This window comes from Cervus canadensis, chromosome 8 (assembly GCF_019320065.1).
Source record: "Cervus canadensis isolate Bull #8, Minnesota chromosome 8, ASM1932006v1, whole genome shotgun sequence".
NCBI classification, from domain to species: Eukaryota; Metazoa; Chordata; class Mammalia; order Artiodactyla; family Cervidae; genus Cervus; species Cervus canadensis.
This window is the reverse complement of record NC_057393.1, coordinates 935,401-949,415: the sequence shown is the minus strand read 5'-3', so window position 1 is coordinate 949,415 and position 14,015 is coordinate 935,401. Positions and strand designations below refer to the sequence as shown.

At 55.4% G+C, this 14,015-nt stretch overlaps 1 protein-coding gene across 3 annotated transcripts in view; it reads right to left on the bottom strand.

The window, feature by feature from the left end:
* CFAP46 (cilia and flagella associated protein 46) overlaps positions 1 to 14,015 on the bottom strand; it is a 96,049-nt gene that overhangs the window by 26,954 nt on the left and 55,080 nt on the right. For all 3 annotated transcript variants that reach the window (XR_006270787.1, XR_006270788.1, XM_043476002.1), the window contains exons 29-39: positions 13,383 to 13,582; positions 11,973 to 12,140; positions 11,230 to 11,379; positions 7,990 to 8,138; positions 7,060 to 7,158; positions 6,385 to 6,517; positions 5,629 to 5,775; positions 4,028 to 4,228; positions 3,839 to 3,945; positions 2,582 to 2,758; positions 1,769 to 1,904 (exon numbers count right to left, since the gene is read on the bottom strand). Coding sequence is in view for 1 of the 3 variants with exons in the window: in XM_043476002.1 (XP_043331937.1) it covers positions 1,769 to 1,904; positions 2,582 to 2,758; positions 3,839 to 3,945; positions 4,028 to 4,228; positions 5,629 to 5,775; positions 6,385 to 6,517; positions 7,060 to 7,158; positions 7,990 to 8,138; positions 11,230 to 11,379; positions 11,973 to 12,140; positions 13,383 to 13,582 (1,667 nt within the window). In the remaining 2 variants the exon portion in view is untranslated. The remainder of the gene's footprint in view (positions 1 to 1,768; positions 1,905 to 2,581; positions 2,759 to 3,838; positions 3,946 to 4,027; positions 4,229 to 5,628; positions 5,776 to 6,384; positions 6,518 to 7,059; positions 7,159 to 7,989; positions 8,139 to 11,229; positions 11,380 to 11,972; positions 12,141 to 13,382; positions 13,583 to 14,015) is intronic.

Genomic DNA, 14,015 nt, shown 5'->3' with positions numbered 1-14,015 from the left:
ATTAGTGTATAGAGATATACAATTAGTGTTTGTGTACTGTTCATGTACCATGCAACCTTACTAAGCTCACTCCTTAGTACTAGCAGCTGTATTATTCTGTAGATTGCACAAGGTTTTCTACACAGACAACCACATCATCTGTGAACAAAGATAGTTTTACATGTTCATTTCTAACCTGGATGCTTTAGTTTCTTTGTCTTGCCTGATTAATTGGCTAGAACTCTAATAGCATTCTGGATTGAAGTGGTGGAGGACACACCACTATCTTATTCCTCATCTTAAGGAAAATGCATTCAGTCTTTCAACATGTGAGCTCTAGTTTTTTTCATAGATGCCCTTAATCAGACTGAGGAAGATCCCTTCTATGAATGGTTTGCTAAGAGGTTTTGTTTTATTTTATCAGGAATGGATGTTGGATCTTGTTGAGTGCTTTTTTCTTATACCGGTTTTTCTTTCTGGTCGCTCTGGGTCTTTTGCTGCTGCACACGGGCCTTCTCTAGTTGTGGCGAGTTGGGTTACTCTCTAGTTGTGGTGCATGGGCTTCTCTTGTTGCAGAGGCTCTGGGCGCGCAAACTTCACAGCACACAGGCCAGTAGCCATGCACGTGGGTTTCGCTGCTCCACGGCAGGCGGCATCTTCCTAGACCAGGGGTCAAACCCCATCCCCTGCGCTGGTGGGTGGATTCTCACCTACTGTACCACCAGGGAAGTCCAATAATGTTTAATTTTTAAAAATATCTGGTGAACCAAATTGACTGACTTTTGAATGTTACACAAATCCTGGGATCAACCTGGTATATTATCCTTTTTACACATTGTTGGACTTAATTTCCCAAATTTTGTTTAGAATTTTTACATCTATGATCATGAAGAAGAACTGTCAATAGGGTTTTTCTTAATATCTTTATCTTGCTTTGGTATCACACTGACACCAGCCTTACAGAAGAGTTGGGATGTATTCCCTCCTTTTCAATTTTCCCAGAGAATCTGTACAGAATTGGTATTGTTTTTTACCCTTAAATGCTTGCTGGTATTCTCTAGTAAATGCATATGGGTCTGACATTTTCTTCATGGAAAAACTTTTAACTACAAATCCAATTTATTTAATAGACTGAGGGCTATTCACATTATCTATTTCTTTCTGACTGAACTTTGGTCGTTTGTGTCTTCCAAGGAATTTTCCATTTCATCTCCATTGTCAAACATATGCCATAAAGTTGTTCATGAAATTCCCTTATTATCTTTTCAACATATAGAGTCTATAGTGATGTCACATCTCTTATTTCTGATATTGTTAATTTATATTTTTTCTCTCTCTTTAATCAGTCTGACTAGAAGTTTATCAATTTATTGATCTCTTTAAAGAAATAGTATTTGGCTTTACTGACTTTTCCATTTTTCAGTTTTCTATTTCAATGGTTTGCACTGTGGTCTTTAATTTCTTTTCTACTTATTTTGAGTTTGATTTGCTCTTTCTACTTTCATGTTGAAATAACTGATTTAGGGTTTTTTTCTCTTCTCATACAACTATTTGGTGCTACAAAAGCTCCCCTAAGTGTTGCATTAGAGATCTCTTACACATTTTGATATGTGCCCCCCACCACCCCACACACACACACACTATAGTTCAAAATAGTTTCCCTTCTGATTTCTTCTCTGGCCCACAGTTATTCTGGTGTATGCTATTTACTTTCCAAATATTTGGGCATCTCTCCCATAGCTTTCTGGGATTTTTAAAAATTGAGGTAAAATTCATATAACATCCTTACGTCGTGAAGGGACAGTAAGCTCTGGACACTGAGAAACAGGTCCGCCGCTCCAGCCACGGCTCTCTGGGCCAGGTCGTATGCTTCCAAGTAACATGCAGTTCTCTGCTCTTCAAATTTCTCACTTTGGGCAGACAACCTTTACCAGAAGAAGAGTGACATTTAGAACAAAACCGTCAAAGCATTACATTGTCAGTACTAAAAATGTGTAGCATGTAATTTTCATGTAATTACAATGTATATTTCATTAGCACTTTACATCTTATAATTGGGTGTGTTACTGGAAAGATCCTCTCAACCTATTTGGAAGAGAGGTGGAGACCTGGAGCACCGCACGTGCACGGTCTGAAGCTCGTCTGCAGGCGCTGCGGCCGCTGCGGTGCCGGGGGGCTGCGCGGCCCCTCACTTCCGGCCGTGTCTGAGTGTGCCCACGCCCTACGAGGCCCCAGCGGCTTCGGTGACCACAGCTGCCTGCTGCGCGGGCTCCCAGGTGGCGCGTGCCTCTTCCCTCATAGAGACTACTTGTAAGCCCGGCCTTCGGTTGCTTGCTGCGTTTTGAACCCCTGCGTGGCCCCCGCGTGGGGTGGCCCTCGGGAGGCTGTGGGGGATGGGCAGACGATGGGCGCGGCCAGGGGCGGTGACGGCTCTGCTGGGGGCGGGCAGCTCCTGGCCTCTGAGGCGACGCGCGTGTGGCTGAGTGTGAAAAGGTGTGCGTGTCCTCGGCTGAGTGGGACGCGGAGCCGCGCTCGCGCGCCCGGGGCTGGGCGGGGGCCGAGGCCGCGCTTGCCCGGGGCAGGGAGCACCGCGGGCCCCCACCTCTTCACGCGGGCCCGCTCCAGCTGAATGTCCACGCACTTCTCCTTGTGGCCGATGCTGGCGAACTTCTCCTCCACCTCCAGCAAGCGGCGGTCTACTTCCAGCGTCAGAAACAAGTTCTCCTGGGGGTCTCTGTCCAGCTGCCCCTCGACGGCTTTGATCTGAAGGCTCACACACCTGCGGGGGCGGGGGCGGGGGCGGGGCGACGCTGCGACTGGGGGGCCGGCCGCGCCCACCGCCAGCTCGCTCTGGGCTACGGAGGGGCACCTTCGGGGCAGCACTGGAGGCACCACAAGCCACGCCCTTGGTGACAATGCCACGGAGTCAGACACTAACATCTCCCCACCCAGGCATTCTCCATCCCTCTGAAAATTCGAAATCCCTCTCTTAAAGAACTCTGGAGAAGAGGAAAACCAGGCGGAAATGAAGCCTGTTCACATGTCAAACCTGCAGCTGGGGGTCCAGGAGCATTTGCTGGGGGAGGACCAAGGGGCCCCCTCGGAGGTGGGGACAGAACAGCCGTGAGGAGCCCTGTCCCAGCACAGGAGGAGTTCAACAGAGAGGAAGGCAGTAAAGAAAACCCCAATCAGGCAAAAGCTGCGGTGCTCTGGTCATGGAGCAGAAGCTGTTCTCTGAAGGCGGGACCTGCAAGTCTGACTTAACAGACAGACCTGGGGCCGGCTCTGTGCGTTCCTAGAAAGAGGCCCGTGCAGCTGGAGCTGAGACCACGGGAGGCTGCTTTCCAGAAGCCCAGTGACCAACTGGAAGGACGGCTCAGGGACAGACTACTCGTCTGAGCGCACACATTCCTGCCTGGAGTCTGTCCTGTGGCCTCCCGCCCCTCGGGCTTCTGCAGAGAGCTTGATGCTGTGATCGTGGACCAGACGCTCAGCCCGAAAACTGGAGGGGAGAGCGGCAGGCAGACCGACAGACCCCGGGAGAAGGCTGACCACCTGGGGCGCCTACACTGACTGCGGGGAGAGGAGTGGCCGGAACTTCTCCAGCCTTAGAGGCTTCCTGGGTATCAAGCCACCTCTGAGGAGCTGAGAGTCCAGGGACAAAGAAGCCACCAGCCCGCCTGGTCCCAGGAGAGAGGCTGGCTGCCAAGGAAGGGATGCGGGAGGCAGCTGTGGACACAGGCCCTTGTCCTGCGCGTCTCTGAACTTCACAGGCTCGAAATACGACTTACAATTAACAGCAGAAAGAAGAACACCACAACTTTCACGGTGATCAACGTTCTTCCTCACAGAACGTTACCTGGCTTCCAGGTCTGTGGTCATGAATTCCAACACGGGCATTCGGTTTGGCCTCTCTTTCTTGAGCACGTTGAAGGTGTCTATGAGCTTCTGGAACAGCTTGCAGACCTGGGGCAGGCCTGGCGGAGTCACCATGGCCCTGCCACCCCCCACCCGCCGGGCCCCCGCCCCGAACGCAGCGGCCCCTCACCAGGGTCTCTCGCCTCTCGCCCTCTGCGGACAGGAGCGAGTCCGCCAGGGTCAGGGTGGACTGGTACCAGAACTCCTCGCTCCCTCCCAGGCGCTGGGCCTTCTCCACCATCCGCCGAGCCTGCCCGTGCTTCTTCTCCTTGTTGGCGAGCTGGGCCAGCAAGTGCAGGCACCTGGACTGTGCGAGAGGATCGCCCAGCTCCTGCAAAGGAGGTGCGTGTGGACGGAGGATGGGGTGGGGCAGTGGGCGAGGGAGACAGAGAGAGACGCATACAGAGACAGAGACCGCGAGGCAGAGAGAGAGAGGCAGAGATGGAGTCCAGGCCCCGGTGCCTGTCCAGGGATGAGCCTGCAGCACGAGGGGCCCAGCGCTGAGCTCAATGCCTGTGTGTGTGAAGACCTGCTCTGCAGAGTCTAGGAAGCCCCTCCCGGCAGCAGGAGGGCCGGGCGGCCGCCGGGCAGAGGTGCGGAGAGTGTGGACCACCCTTTCACGGGTCTGAGGGAGGCTGACCGGGAAGGTCCCAGACGCTCAGGCGCAGGCCGGTAGACAGGGTTGCAGTGCCCGGGGCCGGCGGGTGCTGGCTCGCAGCCTGCCTCTTTGACCTTCTGCGTCCCCTCCAGGTCCCCCCGCATCCCCCAAGGCCCGTCCTGCCCGCTCCGCTCCACCAGTCACACGGCCGTTTCAGTCCCTCCCCCGGCCATGCTGTCCCCCTGCCTGAGACAGAAAGCAAGCGATGTTTCTTTCTAGGGTTCTGTTCCAAAGCAAGGGCCAACTCGAACAGTTCTACAACCTTGCCGACCCCTCCCAGGGAACAATCCTGAACATTGCCCGGAGACGGAGCCGCCCGCTGGGGGCCCTGGGAGCTGCTGACGCTGCAGCCCAGCAACCCGCTCCAGGGAGGGAGGGACACATGGGTTGGCTCCGCCCTGTGCTGGGCCTTTCCCAGGGCACCATCCTTGTGGGGACGGAGCCCAGGGAGAGGGTCTCAGTCAGGCTGGAGAGAGGAGGCAGGAGCCGAGGCATCCAGGAGCCGACACGGGAGGTCCCTCCTGGGGGAGCAGCCGAGCCGCCTCAGGAAAGCCAGCAGACGGTAGGGGCCTGAGAGGCTGAGCCGAGGGCTGGGTGTCCACACTGGAGGGAGCCTTTCCAAGGGGGCCTGGAGGGAAACCCAGGCTCCCAGGGAGACCTCCGAGTGGCCACAGACACCTGCAGGGCCCACACGGAGAAGCAGAACAGAGCTCTGGAGCAGGTCGGGGCCCTGGGACACCATCTGCCTCTGAGAACAAACCGAAGCCCTCGGCCTCTTGAGGGCCCCATCGTCCACACGCACCATGAGGGGCCTGCTCAGAAACACGTGGTCTCCGCGGCCCAGGAGGAAGAGAGGCCGCAGCACAGACCCGTCGCAGTTACAGCAAACGGGCTGTAATGAAGCTAGAGGAGCAGACAGACCTCCACAGTCAGATGGAGGCTCTAGAACAGTCTTCAGCACAGAAGGTCCCTGCCTCCCAGAGAGCGGCCATCCTAGCCGGGGGCTGGGGGTGGGACTGCTTCTGGGGGAGCAGGCCCCACAGGTGTAGTGGGCCGGGCAGGTGTGGCCTCACCTGGAAGGCCAGGTAGGCCTCTGACAGCAGCAGCCGCGCAGGCTGGTACAGCTCCATCTTCAGCAGGACTTCGGCCTTGAGGGTCCACAGCAGTGGGAAGGACGTTCCGTCCAGGCCCCTGCCGGTCTCTTCATTTACCTTCAGGATCTGTAAGACGCACAGGCCCACGGGGGCTGTGTGGGTGCAGGGCGGGCGCCGTCGGCATGGCTGCCCCCGGCCCCGCACGCCCGAGCCCAGTCCCTGCTCCAGGGCCCGTGGCCAGGCTGTCCTCCCGGGATGCCCGTCCCTGCTCACGGCCAGGCCACGGAGCAGCGCCGGGTGCAGGGGGCGGAACTGCCACGGTGACAGGCGACCTTGGACCGCACATGGGACGGTCATTACCCTTACAGGCAAGCGCTAGAGGCAGGCCCACTGCGCGCGCGCGCGGGGAGGGCGGGGGCACTCAGGCCTCCCAGCTGCTCTGCGCCCGCTGCGAGGGATCGCCCTTCCCCTCCCCGTTGGTGTGGGAGCTCCCGTCCCCCGCCGGCCACCCCCAGCCTGTCCTCTCTGAACCACAGCTCAGACCCTGCAGCCTAGCCTTCCCTGAGGGCCGGAGGGGCGGGGACACACCCCATCAGTCTCTGGATTTCCCAGGAGCCGGCTCAAGGGTCAGGAGGCCTTGGCCGCCAGGACAGGTCCAAGCGGAGTGGCTGGAGCTGGGCCTGTCGCCGCCCCCACTGGGCCAGGAGTTAAGCAGCTTCTGCAGAGCAAGGCTACCTTATCCTTTGCTATGAGGGGCTTCATCTCTGCCTGCAGGGCCGAAGCGGGGAGCTCATTCAGTGCTGGCAGACTTTCTTCTAATAGAGGTTCCTTATTTTTCTCCTTTTTCAAGGCAATTTCTTTTCTGCAGCTAACATAAGTAAAACGAGCATTATGCCAAAAAAGAAATAGAACAGCCAGAGCATCTGAAAATGTTCAACAGTAATCAAAAAAATACAAAATAAAAGCCACAACAGGCAACTATCCACTCGCGTTTACAAGGCTTTTTTTTAAAATTCCCCTCGTTTAGCAGCACAGATGACTCCCAGTTTTCCCGAGGAGATGCAGCTGAGAGCAGGGCCGGCATCGAGCCCAGGCAGAGGGCAGGGGGCTCAGTGCTACAGCAGGGGGTCTGTGCCACATGGGGGGCCCAGGAGGGGGGCATCACAGCAGGGGGCCCCACCGCAGTCGGGGGCACACACGGGGTGGGGGTGTCAGAGCAGGGGGCCCTGCCGCAGTGGGGGAGGGGGTCCACACCACAGTGGGGGGCACACACCGGGGGTGTGAGAGCAGGGGGCCCTGCCACAGTGGGGGAGGGGGTCCACACCACAGTGGGGGGCACACACCGGGGGTGTCAGAGCAGGGGGCCCTGCCACAGGGGGAAGGGGGTCCGCGCCAGCCACAGCGGCTCACCTGGCCTGCTCCAAGTCGCAGATGTAGGCCTGCCCCACCACCTCCTCGTGGTACGTGGCCGCCTCCCTCAACCTCAAGTCAGAACAAGCCAGGGCAAGTCTGGGGGCGAGAGGAGCGTCAGCCCTGAGTCAGGCTGCCCTGGGCTCGGGAGGCGGGGCACAGATGGGCAAACGGAAAAGGAACAGATACTTTGTGGCTCTTTTCAATGATCTCTAAAGCCAAACCAAGTTACCAGGGGAGACAGCAGACCCCGTCATCAGATTCCTCAACACATTTACAGTCTCCGGGTCTCAGGGTCACCTCCAGAGGTGGCGACGAGGCACGGTGCGGCTCTGACCCCACCACAACTGCAAGCCAACGAGCTCTGCTCTGACTTTTGTGCAAAACACTCTTATTTTGAAATGATTTGAAAGCTTCCAGAAAAGTTACACAAACACTACGAAGAATTATTGAACATCCTTCATTGTCCAGGTTCTCTATCTACATATACAATAGTACAAAAATTATACTAATATGTATATAAATTACTTCATATATAAATTTTATATATAGCTCAGGACATAATAAAAAATTATGTGTGGGTAAATATATAAAATTTTTATATATATGTAAATTTTTTCCTGACCTATTTGAGTAGGTTGAGGACACAATGCCCCTTTACTCTGCTTATTCTACTTCAGCATGTATTTCCTTGAAACAATGATACTCTCTTAAAAACCAAGTAGAAATTAAAAAATTAAGAATATTTTTATGTTTAAGTATTTTGATGTATTTGGCTTTACAAATCTTAGAGACTTTATTATTTATATAAATAGTCAACCACAGAATTAATGCTTTAAGATCTGATTTGTCTCTATATTGCTTTGGGCAAATTTTTGCTTTAGCCACATAAACGTCCCCCAGCTTCCCTGAAACCGCAGGCGCACCCACCGGAGGTGGTAGAGGCCCGCCAGGCTCTCGCTCTCAACCACGGAGGCTGCGATGAGCGCCCCCAGCTGCAGGACCGGGACTGCGAGCTCATGAAGGAACATCTCCTGCAGGGCCTCCACCAAGCGGTCCAGGTAGTACAGACTGTACGTCTGCGTCAAAACACAGCAAACACGCGAGGTCAAGGGCGCGGAGGATAAGGTCCTGGCCCCCAGGGTCCTCCCTAGGAGCTCTGTCCCCCCACCCCCGGAGCCACACGCGGTGCGGATTCCCGTCTGCTGAGGGGACCAGTGACTTGCTCTCTGCGTCCTCTGCTTCATCAACAGCTTTCTCCTTGTCACGTGCAACTTCCTAGACTTTTTAGCACAAACACAGCTAAAGCTCCTCACAAGAATAATCTACCTGCTCTCGTTCAAATTAGAGAGTCTTTGTTTTCTTTCTTTATGTACCCACCAACTGCTTTAAAATTAAGTACAGGCAGAGATGCACTAATACTTCTTATAATGCTGGACTAGGTTTGATAAAGCAATTATTCTTTAGTGGAAAACTGGAAAATATGGATGAACAATTTAAAAAATCTGCTTAAAGCACTGAGGAGTGAACAACTCGGAAAAAATGACTAATTTTTTAGTCATTTAGCGCAAGAAGAGGGGAGTTCAGATGTGTGAACCCAGCACACTGGGGCCGTGACCTGGGTGTTGGCTGAGGCTGAGGCAGTGGAGAGCCTGCTCATGCCTCTGACTTCCCTGTCGGGTGGAGCTGAGGGCCCACCGAAGGCTAAATGCTCCCATCAGGTCCCGGAAGTCTGTGTCTGAGCCTTAAGGGAAATGAAGTAAAACACGTCCTGTCACGTTCAAGCCCAGTGGTGTTTGGCTGGCCTGGAAAGCACGTGGCTTTTTGAGGGACTAACTGATAATTCCTGATGAGGCCGCTCAAGAAAGGGGGTGGAGGGAGACGGAAATATTTATAGGTTCTACAGAGACTAAAAAAATAATAACAGGATATTAAAAACAACATTATACCAGTATATCTTATATTTTATATTAACTGGAAACATCCTAGAAAAATACAACCCACCAAAATTACTACAAAAAAGAAATTTAAAAATGTAAAGGGTTCTGTAACTATTAAATAAAGTGGATCCATAATTTAATATCTTCCCAAATAGATCTAGGCCCAGAACTCTTCACCAGGGAATTCTTCCAAACGTTTAAGGAAGAAACAAGAGCTAATTTTATACAAATTCTTCTCAAGAAGAGCTTGAGAAAGGAACATTTTGGAATTGACTGAAAGGTGAGTGTGATGCTGTGAGAAAACACGACACGCGCGTCTGGTCCTGCTCCTGGTTCCAGCACTGAGCACCTAGAACCCTCTCACCCCACCTGAGTTCACACCCACGAGGGGACTCTTGGCCGCTCCTGCAGACCTTCAGGAGGCAGGTCGGCGGCCAGAGGGACCAACCACATGGCAGGACAGTGAGACCCTCAGCCCGTCCCCCGATACTTGGGGAGGGGAGGGGCTGGAGGTCAAGTTAGGGACCTACGGCCACGAGAGGACCAGTCATGCCCTGTCCTGGAACCTACGTGAACCCCCTACAGGAGGGGGCATGGAGAGCTTCTGGGCTGGTGAGCACGTCCACCTGCCACGAGGGAGGGGCCTGGTGGCCCCCAGCTCCTCGGGGACAGACACTCCCGTGTTTGGGACCCTCCAGACCTGCCCCGCAGACCTCCTCATCGGGCTGTCTGTATCCGTTACAACATCCTTTATAACAGACCAGCGTATCTGCTAAGTAAAGTTTCCCCGAGTTGGGGGCCGTCATAGCAAATATCAAACCTGGGGAGGAGCCCGGGACCCCGACTGGTGGCCACACTGGACAGACGTGCGGTGGCCTGGGGACACGACGCTACGACGGGCGTCTGCTGGAGCAGGCCTCGATGGAGCCCTGATCCCTGGGGCCCACACTGACCCGGCAGTTAAGTGTCAGAGCCGAGCTCAGTGGGGTGGTCCCCTGGCTGGTGTCCACAGGGGCGCTGAGAACTCGCTGTTGTATGGAAATCCACGTGTGGGGGTCAGAAGCTTTGGGAGCAGAAAATAGCTTGGAGTCAGTGTAACTTCTCATCCCATCCTGACAAGCATGTAGTGTGAAAGGAAACCTGAACACCAACTTTTCTCATCAACAGAGAGGCAAACACCCCAAATAAAACAGCCTGTTGAACCTGATGATAAATGAAGTGATAATACATGTCAACCAAGTTGAAGGAATGAAAGAGAAAAAATTATCATTTGAATAAATGGAGAAAAATATCTGATAAGAATCTATAGCTGTTTATGGGGTTTCCCTTGTGGCTCAGCTGGTGAAGAATCCACCTGCAATGCAGGAGACCTGGGTTCGATCCCTGGGTTGGGAAGATCCCCTGGAGGAGGGAAAGGCTACCCACTGCAGTATTCTGGCCCGGAGAATTCCATGACTGTATAGACCATGGGGTCACAAAGAGTCAGACATGACTGAGCGACTTTCACTTTCATAGCTGTTCAAGCTTAAAACTCTCAGCAAACAGAAATAAACTCGCTTAACCAGTGAAGAATGTCTATGAACCCCCAACAAGCATCGGTCATACGGAGTCTTGCCAAGACCGGGAGGCCTCGCCACCTGTGGTGTTGAGCTGGAGGCAACCTGGCGAGTCAGGTGAGGCGAGGAAACAGTGTAACAATCCCAAATCACGGAAGAGGTTTGCAGATGAAATGCAGATTTTGCATACACACATAGAATCAAAAGAATCTGCGGATAAATTACCAAAATCATCTAGGAGATGAGACAGACACAGAGGAGAAGCCTCGTGAGCACGGAGGCAGACACGGGGGCCATGCGGCACACGCCTGGGAGCCCAGCTGCTGGGGGAGGTAGGGAGGACCCTCCCGGGCGCCGGGGCGGGGTATGGACCACAGACCCCTCGACGGCAGCCCAAGTTTTGAACCCTTGCCTCCGGAGCTGTGGGGAAGACCCTCCCGCCGGAGCACTCAGCAGCAACTGACGCCCGGTGGGGGGCGCAGCGGGACCGCAGGCGCAGGGGTGTGGTCGGCGCGGGGGTGTGGTCCGCGCGGGGAACTCGCGGCACCGGTGCCTGCGGAGGGACCTGGGGAGGGCCAGGGGCCTGGCCACTCTCTGGACCCACTTCACACTAGAAAGCCCAGCAGGCGGGACACGGGACGCAGGCCTGCAGGAGAGGCGTTGGGTCCACCCACCGGCTTCTGGATAGTTGACGAGTTGATGGTAAAGTCACTCTGATCCTGTTTGAATACAGATATGAGTTCTTCGGGGCAGGCATAGGAAGCCCACTCTTCTAGGCTTGAGGGCAAGTCTTCAAGGCATCTGCCAGGAGCAGGACTCTGGAACTGCAAAGCAAGAAGCCAGGCTCTGCTTTGGGAGGTAGATCTAGAGGCAGACACCCAGGGGGCCCTGTGGGAATAGAGGTCGTGCGCCCCGGGCAGGCAGCACCTCTGGGGATGGGTGTGGCGGGGCTCCCTGGAGACACCTGAGCCACAGACGATAGCTGACACCACTTCCCACAGCCACTCGGAGCTTGTGCCCTGGACGTGCCCCCCCCAACACGTCCCAGCTCAGCAGGGCTGCAGGAAGGAGGCGGGGTGTCTCCCGAGGGGCCAGTCCAGTGGGATGGCCAGGGTGGGGGCAGTCCCTCCAGCTGACGAAGTGACATGCACAGGCCCCCATGGGATGCAGAGAAAGTGCTGCCCTGCCTCACATAGCCAGGGCTCCGGGAAAGCAGCTGGTCACCAGGAAGAAGCCAGACTCTCCCCATGTCAGCCTCCTGACACCTGGGGCAGAGGCACTGAGGCCGCCTCACATCCCAGGGGAGGAAAGCGGGCAGAGGAGCCAGGACGCTCCTCGCCCTTCGCAGCCCAGCCTCTGGCACAAGGATCTTCAGGGGCGGCTGGGGTGCAGCCTGTCTACCAGAGGGTACGGTCACCTGCTTCGGGTCCCTCCCCTTGTCCTTGTCCTTCTCCTTGTCTCTGATCTTGTCCTTGTCTCTGTCTCTGCTTTTCTCTTTCTCTTTTTTAGGCAACAACAAGTGTGAGCTTGCTGTTGCTGAAATTCTACTTTCTGAAGTGGATTTTCCCGCTGTTGAGAAAGAAACCTGTGAAAAGAAATCCAAATTTGCAATGTTAATGTCTCACTGCAGCAGTGAAATTAAAAGCCGCTTGCTCCTTGGAAGAAAAGCTATGACCAACATAGACAGCATATTACAAAGCAGAGACATTACTTTGCTGACAAAGATCCGTCTACTCAAAACTATGATTTTTCCAGTAGTCATGTATGGATGTGAGAGTTGGACCAAAAAGAAAGCTGAGCACCGAAGAATTGATGCTTTTGAGCTGTGGTGTTTGAGAAGACTCTTGAGAGTCCCTTGGACAACAAGGAGATTCAATCAGTCCATCCTAAAGATCAGTCCTGGGTGTTCATTGGAAGGACTGATGGTGAAGCTGAAGCTTCAACACTTTGGCCACCTGATGCAAAGAACTGACTCCTTGGAAAAGACTCTGAAGCTGGGAATGACTGAAGGCAGGAGAAGGGGATGACAGGATGAGATAGTTAGATGGCATCATCGACTCGATGGACTGAGTTTGAGCAAGCTCTAGGAGATGGTGAAGGACAGGCTATGGGGTAGCCAAGAGTCTGACATGACTGAACAACAATGACAGAAGTGGGTTTCCCTCCCCCCATGCAGATCTGAGGACCGGTTGAGGACCCTAAGGCTGGGAGTGGCCAGGCTGTGAGCACTCAGGGCACTTCCTCCAGGACTCTGGAGAGATGCATGGCTGACCTTTAAGAAGGGTTTGTCAGTTCCGTAAAATGAATTAATGTCTTTAATGGAGAACACACTCAAGTGACTTTTAATGGTTCTCCTAAAAGAACTGCAACTGCATGGTGGGGTAGGGGGGCCTGGGGAGTCTTGCAGACAAGGATGGCCTTCCTTGTCCTTCCTGCTGCCAAACGCCGATGGCCCTGCTGGGTGGGGGAGGGGGGCGAACTTGCCCCAAGAAGAGAGGCCTGTCCTGCCAACGCTGTCCTGCTGGGGAGCACAGCCCAGGGAGGTTCCTGAGAAGACGAGGCCACCAGGCGCTGCCCTGGGGGCCCTCTAGACAGGTGGTAGGAAGGCAGCTATGTGAAGGGGCGCACAGAAGGCTCTGGAAGCCCAGAGGCAGTGTGGTGGGAAGAGAGGCTTTGAAGGTGGTTACGCAAAGGCACTGGCCTGAGTCTTGCAAAGGAGGAAGCCCCCTCGAGTCTCCAGAGCCAGGGGTGGGAGGCGCTGGGGAGGAGGGGCGGACGTGGTCCCAGGAGAGGCCGGGACCCGCGGCAGCATGGCAGGCAGCCTCACCTGCCAGATGCGGTGCAGGAAGGCGTAGGCCATGAGGCAGTAGTCCTGGTGGCCAGCGTAGCACGGGGTCACTACCAGGGCCAGCAGGGTGTAGGCACGGGCCAGCGTCTCCAGCTGCCGCACGCTCTGCAGCTCCTGCAGGGAGGGGGGCCCCGCGCCCCCCGGGCCCTCCAGGGCCCCCAGACTGGACGCCTGCTCATCTGGAAGACAGGGCCCTGCTGGTGTCCCCGCTGACCGGCCCAGGGCCCGCCGGTCCCCAGCCTGGGGCTGGTTCTCTTCCCGAGGGGACAGCGCCCCCCTCCCAGGGCTCAAGGTAGGCCTCAGGGACAGGCCTCCCAGGGCTCCCCTGGCCCGCCTGCAGGGACACTGGCCACATCCCAGGCTGGGGTAGGGGTCTGAGCTCTGGGGTCTACTTGGAGCCCCCCGCCCACCATGGTTACCCCTAGCTGGTCTGAGCTGGGTGTGTGGACACATCCAGAAGGGCCTGGACACCAAGCGGACAAGCTGCTGCCCCCTGGGGGCACCCAGAGCAGCTGCTGAGCGGCCACGCCCCACCCCGCCCCAGCCTCCCCTAAGCGAGCTCAGCTCACCGCGTCAGCCGCCGCCTCCCTCAGGGTGCTGGGCGGGCCTGCC